This window comes from Polypterus senegalus, chromosome 1, assembly GCF_016835505.1.
Source record: "Polypterus senegalus isolate Bchr_013 chromosome 1, ASM1683550v1, whole genome shotgun sequence".
NCBI lineage: Eukaryota > Metazoa > Chordata > Cladistia > Polypteriformes > Polypteridae > Polypterus > Polypterus senegalus.
Genome location: NC_053154.1, coordinates 340,663,568 through 340,672,658, shown reverse-complemented (window position 1 = coordinate 340,672,658; position 9,091 = coordinate 340,663,568). Strand labels below are relative to the sequence as shown.

At 45.6% G+C, this 9,091-nt stretch overlaps 1 gene segment (V, D, J or C); it reads right to left on the bottom strand.

The window, feature by feature from the left end:
• Window positions 1-603: 603 nt before the first annotated feature.
• LOC120517243 lies at window positions 604-1,335 on the bottom strand. The segment is given in 2 exon segments: window positions 604-959; window positions 1,073-1,335. Coding segments are annotated over 2 exon segments (396 nt in total).
• Between the last annotated feature and the right edge of the window lie 7,756 nt (window positions 1,336-9,091).

The following is a 9,091-nucleotide window of genomic DNA, read 5'->3' as shown; positions in this document are numbered from 1 at the left end:
TGCCGTCTGCTGCCCACGTCCATTACTGTACTACAGTGACACCGATAGAGAACGGCTCGAGCCAGTAATGAGGTGATAGTGCATTACTTTATTAAAAGGAGTTTTGTTTGATAGACAGTAGTAATCCTTATGCGTCTTTTACTTCTCATTTGGATTTTGTCACAACTGCACAAACGTTCCTGTGCAATTCTAGACATGAATCAAAAGTTATAATTCATTTAAAATAAGAACTGCAGCAGACAAGAAGCACATTTTACTTTTATTGAAACAATCTGCTTTATTAAACAGAACTTAGACCTCCATTACTTTTCACACCTTCTCTAATATTTTATTCAAACAGTTTCCATATTTGACAGTGGAGTAAAGCTGCTGCCTTGCTGTATAAGAATGTCATTTTAATGTCATTTTAAATGACGATGTGCTGTTGTATCTGTCATAACACATTTCAGCACATCAATAACTCTATAAATATAACCCTATCAATGGCGCCTGTTCATTTAATGGAGTTACCCAGAGGACTAACCCTAATTGACGTCTTTGTGTTTGATGCCCCCTGCCATCATTCAAGACCCCGGCTCTCGTAATCCCACCTCATGTTAACAAGTATCAGAGACGGCGTGTCATGAAGCAGCACTTACTGTACGTCTCCTCATAAGTCAGCGTGACTCCATTCCCAAACACGGACCTCTGACTCTCCTTCTTCACACAATAATAAGTTGCAGCGTCACTTTTGGTGACATTTTTAAATGTTAAAGTCACAGTCTCTTTGGAATAAGAAAAGACTCCATTAAAATAGTCAATGAACATCGTTGGTGGAAGAGCTGAGTTGTTGTCATAGACCCCTAAAGCCACCGGGGGCTGCCCAGGGTACTGCCGGTACCAGATGACCAGAGTGACGTTCCTCAGGTCACATTCAATCACTTCTGGGGACCCTGGAGAGATGAGCCTGGGGACAACACCTGTGAAAAAAGAACAAATGTGCCAGTTTAAGGGACAAGTTACTTGTGGTGAGCTGATAAAAAAGAAAGAGACTTCTAAATTAAATGTAGGATCTCCATAAATAAATACTTACATGTTATAAAGATGGAGAGAATCACAACAAGTCTGACGTCCATTGTGACCGAGAGATGAGCCTTTGTGAGTTAGAAATGGCTGACGTGCTGGAGATGTGATGACTGAGCAGGAAGTGGACGGCATTGGCCACCAAGTGTCAATGTGAAAACATCTAGAAATGTCTACAGAGTGTAAGAGCAGAGCGGAGCGAGCAGGTGGGCTTGAGAGACGTCAGAATACAAGACCTCCTGGAGTGAAGCTTTACACCAAAAGACGACTGATGTCTTCTCACTCAACACATTCAGTAAACTTTAATTAATTAATTTGATTTAAACGAATGTGTTAACAGCATGAGCAGTTTGAGCCTCAGCCTTAAAACAGATGATGCCACCCTCTCGAATACGGTCATTAGAGTGAATGTGACTGAGAGTGTCACTGCAGGACTGAAGTCGTCACTTGTCACTGGTCAGCTGGAGTCCTGTGTCACGAGGTTTGATGTTAATATCATCACTGAAGCATTAGCTTCCATTTTTAATCCAACAAACATTACCATAAAACACACAAACATCCATCCATCCATCCATTGTCCAACCCGCTGAATCCGAGCAAAGGGTCACGGGGTCTGCTGGAGCCAATACACATTATTATTATTATTATTATTATTATTACTATTATTATTATTATTATTATTATTATTATTATTATTATTATTATTATTATTGCAGGTATATCTGCTGCCCATGACGACTTATAAATATAAGTCATGATACATAAACGTCCACTCTTACCGTATCACAACATTTCAAAGTCTACTCGGTGATCACCTGAAAGTCGCCTCATCTACTACTAATACTGTCATTCATTGTCAGGCTGGCGTTGTCAAAGTGTCACACTGTCACACCTGCTCTGAAGGTCACCAATGATAAACTGAAGCTCTGGAACTCCAAGCAGCACATGAAGGTGAAGTCCATGGACGTGTCTGAGGTGGTGGATGTTGGGCTTCACTTCATGATATCCCAGAATTTGCTCCTCAAGTGCAGCTCCACAGTCACAAACAAGAAGGCAGCGAGACCTCAGAGAAGTCAACCATTTTAGGGCCTCAGCTCTTCAAAGGTCTTTGTGAAAATATTTCTAATAAAACTGCACACGTGTATGCATGTGGGTGACACCTGCGTCATCAGCAGCACACCTAAAGTCACTTCATGTGGCACTTCTGAGGCTCCACGTTGCTTTGAAACAGTCCAGCATTTCACGTTTTATGGCTGAAGGTTATTGTGTTTCTTTCTTTCTTTCTTTCTCTGCAGGCGTTACTTGATTTCAGTGCCATTCCTGCCTCAGTGTCAGTATCATGCACTTCGATATCCTAAACCAGTCCTCTTATACTCTTTTTAGTCGCACTGCTTTACTATTTGTGACTAATTAAATGTCCTTTACTCGTCCCTGTTCGTGACATTCATCACCAGACCGCTGACCCTCACAGGATGGTCTAACGGAGGCCATCACAGATCTGCTGCCAACTGCCACACACACCTCACTCAGTCTGCCAGCTGATGATCAGGACCCTTTAAGGTAAACTCATCTTTAAATGGCCACCCAGCTGCCGTCTGTTCAGCACAAACACAAGGAAGGCAAACAGGGACACGTTAAAGACAGCGGCCATTTTGCACAGTTGCTTTCCTCGCTGCTCCTCGTTGGCTCGTTGGCGATGACGCCAGGACATTCTCAGTCATAGATGTATTGGATTCAAGAGTATCGAGACCCATTCACGTTCTGCACCTCTTCACTGTGCTGTAAATTTAATTTTGAATGGAGTGGGTACAGCCCTGAACACAGACAGGTAGACGTGATGTTTTGCACCAACACACGCTTATTTACTGCTATTATGTACAATAGTGAGCACAAACCCAGTGCCGCAGCACCAATCACCCCGCAAGTCCTGGCCTTCACAATGCCTTCTCTGGTCCGCATCCACTCCTCCGAGTTCTGTCCTCTTCCAACCGACTCCAGCCATCAAATGGAGGGAGGCGGCCCCTTTAATAAATGCCGGACAGCCCAGGTGCTTTCCGACACCCTGCGGACGCCCCCGTGTGGCTTAAGTGCCGGCTGTGCACCTGGAAGCCCTCTGGTGTCCCCAGTCTTCTTCCCCAGAACTTCTGGGTGTGTCTGAAGTGCTGAGGTCCAGGGCTCCAAAGGCATAGGGGCCTGGCGGTGACCACGGGCTCCTACAGGGTGGAGCTTCAAAGCTCTGTACCTGTGGCCCCAAAGGTACCAGGGCAGTCGCCTTACATTGTCTGAGGAAGGCACAAGCCCTCCTCCGGTCTTCCTGGCGCCCGGCCGGTCGCCTCCCAGCTGTCTCTGACAATGGATATGTTTGACATTTTGCCCGTTAACCTACACTCATAATGTCCATAATGACAAAGTGACATGTTTTCAGAGAAGTTTGCAAATTTATTACAAATCAAAAGGTGAAACCTCTCATTCCTAGAAGTATTCAGACTCTTCATTCACTCCTTTTTCTTTCCTGGTTTTTCTGAAGGTGGTGTGCCCCTGAAATCTCAGTCGGGGGTCCACTGCCCACCCTACTCAAGTCAAGTCAAGTCAAGTTGGGGAGCCTGCACTGGTACAGTCACATTGCCGCACCCACTTAATGACGAAACAACTCTTGATCCTGGTTGGCAACCCCCAGGCAGACATGTGGTCCAGTCCCACCCTCCTGTAATGACCCTCTATCTGCTGCAGCCAATGTTACGTGGGCGACCCCTTGGCCTGGTCCAGCCACTCGGGTCCCCAGCAATGAGGATCTTACTAGCCGGATCACCCTCGGGAAACACGCCACATGGCCGAAGTGCCGTAACTGACTCCCCTCAGAGTGCAGGTCATGTACAAGGATTACCCAAGAGACACAGTACCATGAAGGAGCCCAGTCTTCATCTCAGGTCACTGGATAGCGTCCATGTCTCACAACCATATAGCAAGACAGGAAGCAGCAGGACTCTAAAGACTTGGACCTTCGTCCTTTTGCTGATATCAGGAGCGCCACACACCCTCTACAGTGACCTCATGACCCCCCATGCTCTCCCAATCCGTCTACTGACTTCACAGTAAGAGTCACCAGAGTCACATGAATGTCACTGCCGAGGTAAGTAAACCTCTCGATGACGAGGTCGACACTCTCTGCAGACAGACACACTGCTGATGGCCGTGCCCAGGAGGTCATTAAAGGCCTGGCTCTCTGTTTCTATCAGGACACTCGCACACCCTACTTAAGCTGATAGTAATTTTCAGTTCAGTTTCTTTTTGTCCGGTGCTGCTCACTGAGTGCAGGTGTAAAGCACTGAATTCCTGTTTTTTTATCTAATTACGTAAGTGACAGTCTCGTAAACTCCCTCATGAATATTCATGAGCTAATGAGCTGATTTGGGCCTGCCTGCCGTTTCAGTCGCACCCGAGCTCTGAGCCCACAAGTTAGGAGTCGTTATTTAAATAATTCTCAAATACAAAGAGACTGAAATAAAACACACAAGTTGAATATTAGAGTCACATGAACCACGATTTTCCAATCAAATTCATTTGGTTTTAATAAACATAAATTAGCCAAATTCTTTTAACAACCAATGAAATGATGTCAGCTGTACTCAAAACAGACTGGCAAACAGGCAAACCAAGTGGCAGCGTAGTGACAAATTTGACTATAAACCCTGAAATGATTTCTGTAATTGGTGCTCTTATTTAAAGCCGTGAAATACGTTCATATCGTTTATATTGTGATGGCAGCCAGCAGCTCAACCCGGCCGTCACACCCTGGACGCTAGATGGCGACTTCCCTGCAGCTTAGCGGTGCCACGGATTGCCGCAGGGCACTATGGGAGATGGAGTTCGGCTTCACAGCCCTGCTGGGTAACATGAGTGCCATCGGGTGACGCTGCAGGGAGACACAGGGATTTTTATTTCCCATATAGCCCAGAAGTACTCCCAAGTCATGGGGATGGAAGGACAGAAGTACTTCCAGGCTGAAGAAAATACAAGTCTCCATCTGACCCAGAAGTGCTGATGAATCACATGGACAGAAGGAGAGAAGCACTTCCGGGTCAAGGACTATTTAAAGGACTGGTGGAGACCCAGCAAGAGAGCCGGAGTTGGGAGGGAGTGTGACGGAGCTGCTGGGAGGAGAGAATTGTATTCGTTATTATTGATTTATTGTTTATTGTGGTGGTTGTGGTGCTTTGGGGCACATCATAGAGAAAAGAAGAAAGTAAAAAATATTCTTAGTACTTTTAACCTGTGGCCAGTGTGTTTGTCTGTCAGGGAAAAAGGTGAGCAATAGTGCCACCTAGCGTCCACTTGTGACAGTATCCAAATTATACTTCTGATTGTGTCACCCAATAAACTGGAGTCAGCTCTACTAGAAATGGATACATAAAAGTCTTAAAACTGACACATTTGGAGCAAAGTCTAATTTACGTTAGCTGATCAATAGCGACAGACCCCAAGAATCTGCTGCTGGTGGGCTGGGGAGATGTGTGCATTAAAATGGCCATCCTGACTCCCACTCCAGCTCAGGACGTGGCAGTAAAGCACCTGGTAGCTGCTTGCCAACCGCCATAAAATCAAAGAAGAAGAAGCTGAAGCTGAAAACACCTAAAAGTCAGTAGCGAGAAAGGAAAGAAAAGGAAGAGCGTCAGAGAGAGAACAGACACAGCCGCTTATTTTAAGGGAAAAACTACAGAGACATCAGAAGACATCAGGTGAACCCGACTCCATTTTATAGAAGGCAAGAGGACTTGTCAGCCCAGAGGAACCTTTTCCCTTCAATGATGAATTTGGGACAGGGTCTGAGGTGCCTGTGTGAGGAGACAGAGGGTGGCAGACGTCACCGTGGATCTGAGGTGTGGCTCGACAAAACCCTCACATTAGCGGACATTAAGAAAGCAGTAATGCGTCAGACGGACATTCACAGGACTTGTTTCATTCTCAGTTAATTCTGTTGGGGTGCCCTGTACTTGTGCTGGGCTAGCTGGGCAGTAGCGCTGGGCACTCGCTCTCCAGATCATTGGTTTATTTTTTGTCTTTTTGCTGCCACTCTAGGGTTTAGTAACGCATGTTATAAATGTGCCATCTCCGGGCGATAAAAAGGGTCTCGAGGGGAGGTGCAGATTATTGTTGGCCCGTACGGAGATGAGTTGACCAGTTTACACCCACTCTGTGCCATTCACCACACACAAGTAAAGTCAGAAATGTCGACCAAGAAGCTTGAGCAGTGCTTTGATGACTCGAGTGCACTTAGGGTTAGGGTTAGGGCAGATTACCTGGTCGCCATGTGATGGTCAGAGCACTCAAAGAGGTGGACGAGGTAACGAGCCTGCTGGGTACTTTGTATGTTTCAACTCCGAAGAGTAAAATCCAGGAACAGAGACCTGTGGACCCCCACTGAATGTGCCACCGCCATGGGCAGATGTGCAGGTGCATCTGGATGAGCTTCAAGTCCGGTTAGTAGAAATGGCGGATGGTATGGCAGCTCTACGTGGACACGTGGATGTGGTGGTGACTGATTTACAAGTTTATGAGTTTTAGTCCATGTTTGTTAAGTTACTTTTAAAAGTCAGTTTAAACAAACAGAGCAGTAAATACAATGCAGCGTATGTTCAGTTTGTACAGCAGACTCTTATACGAGCCCTGAGGTGACTTTTTCACTTTACAGTACCAGGGCACAGCACATTAAACCACATTGCTGTCGTCATTGTTGTTGGTGAGGCCGCTCTGCCTGCTCACACTTCTCGTTTCCTGCCATCGCCGTCTTCGACTGAACTTCACACCTTCCACCCTGCTGCTCTGCACCTCTTACTGCCTGCTGTGCTCAGATGAATCCTCTCTTTAGCTCTTATTGGTGTTTCTGTGCTTTAAAATAAATGAGCCAAGAAATGTGGTATTTAAGATCACGTGCAGTATTGGCTGGAATGTAACAATCATGCCTGGCAGATCCTTTAGGAGGCACGCCATGCCCTTAAGGACTTGTATAGGACTAACTGCATGGCTACTGCAGAGGAGCAGCTCAAAACACAAAAGTGCGGGTGTAGAAACACGAAAAGATCATCAAAGACCCTCAGGCGCCATCTGGACAGGAGCCGTCAGCAGGGTAACACGGAGGTCTGTCAGGTGTGAGGAGGTCATTGAACTAACATGCCATTCCACTATTAAGACAATGAAAGGTTAACACTAACCATCTTAATATTCACTTAAAGCAACATGAATTCTGAACGTCAAATCACACGATAAACCAAACCTTCCAGCGCCTGTCAAGTCCTCACTTTAACCTTCCCTTTGCTCAGATGGTCACTTGAACACACGCGTGCCATGAATCAGCCCACCTGTCCAGGAAAGTCACATTCAATGTGCCCAGAAATCCACAAAGTCCTCAGACCCCTCACCTTTCACGCAGTTTGTTAAGTTACAGCCTTGAGCTAAAATCTTTAAAGTTCATTTGTCATTCACCAAGAAGAACTCCATACCTCAGAATGACAAAAAGAAAACAGGATTTGGGGAATATTTGCAAATTTATGAAAATTAATAACCTGAAATATCCCCTTCACACAAGTAGTCATCCCCTGTGCTAGGACTCTAGAAATCTGGCTCAGGTGCTTCTCTTTCTGTTGACCATCTTTGAGACGTTTCTAAACCTTAAGAACACAGTGGCCTCCATAATTCTTAAAATGCAAGACTCTTCCTCAAGTAATCAAGGAAGAAAGGCTTTGGTAAGAGACGTCACCCCAGTGGTCACTCTGGCTGTGCTCCAATGAACCTGGGTGGAGATGGCAGTAGCGTCTGCCAGAGTGGCCAGGCGACACATGAAAGCCCGTTTGGTGTTTGTAAAGATTCTCTGGCCTGATGAAGCCAAGATTGAAATGTTTGGCCTCAATTCTAACCATCATGTCAGGTGGAAAGCAGGCACCACTCGTCAGCTTTGCAATGCCATTCCAACAGTGACGCATGGTGATGGCAGCTTCATACTGAGGGGTTGTGTTTCAGCATCAGGGACTTGGAGACTCGACAGGGAAAATTGAATGGAGCAAAGACCAGAGACACCCTTAATGAAGATCTGCTCAGAGTGCTCGGGACCTCCGACTGCGCTGAAGGTTTACCTTCCAACAGGACAAGGACGCTAAGCACAAAGCAGAGACAACACATGGTCAGCTCTGTGAATGGCCTTCAGCTCTCCAGCCAATCAGACGTGACTCTGGAGAGACCTGACAATCGCTAACCACCAATGGGCTGCCTTCATCCTGACCATGGTGGGAGGATCTGCAGAGAAGAATGGCAGGGAATCCCCAAATCCAGGTGTGTCGAGCTTGTCACCTCAAACCCAAGGAGACTTCATGCTGGAATGGCAGCCAAAGAGCTGGGGGTCTGAATATTTGTGTCAGTGCGATATTTCAGTTTATTATTTTAATGCATTTGCAAACATTTCTAAAAGCCGCTGCTGCTTTGTCATTCTGGGACATTGACTGCTGATTAACGAGGGGACAAAATGAACTGAAATGATCTGAGCAGAAGTCTGCAACATAAGAAAATGGGAAAGAAATGCAGGGGTGTGAAGACTTTCTCACGCATTGTGGGTAAGCAAAGTTCACTCAGCCTTTAAAATGGACAACAGACACACCTCAAAGTAAAAATCTGTTTAGCGCCTGTGAATAAAAAGGAATATAAATACATAAATGAAAGAAATGGCTTTCTAATGATGTTTCCATTAACTTAACCACCTCTCCAAATAAAGGGACGATAAACACAAGAGATTACAATTCAGAGATGTTGTGTTTCCTGGCAGCTCCTTTTTGCCTTTTTTCTTTTTTTTTGTTATTTATTAAATTTTATTATTGATAAAGGTGTTTGGTGGCCTTATCCTTCTGAGGCCAGAGGCTTTAATGTTTCCCTCTCCCTAGAAGGACATTCTTGATAATTCTGGATGTTGTTTCTGATCTCATTTTAGGCCTACAGGCTCGCAGGATCCTCATTGTTGGATGCCCACGTAACACCTGACTCTGGC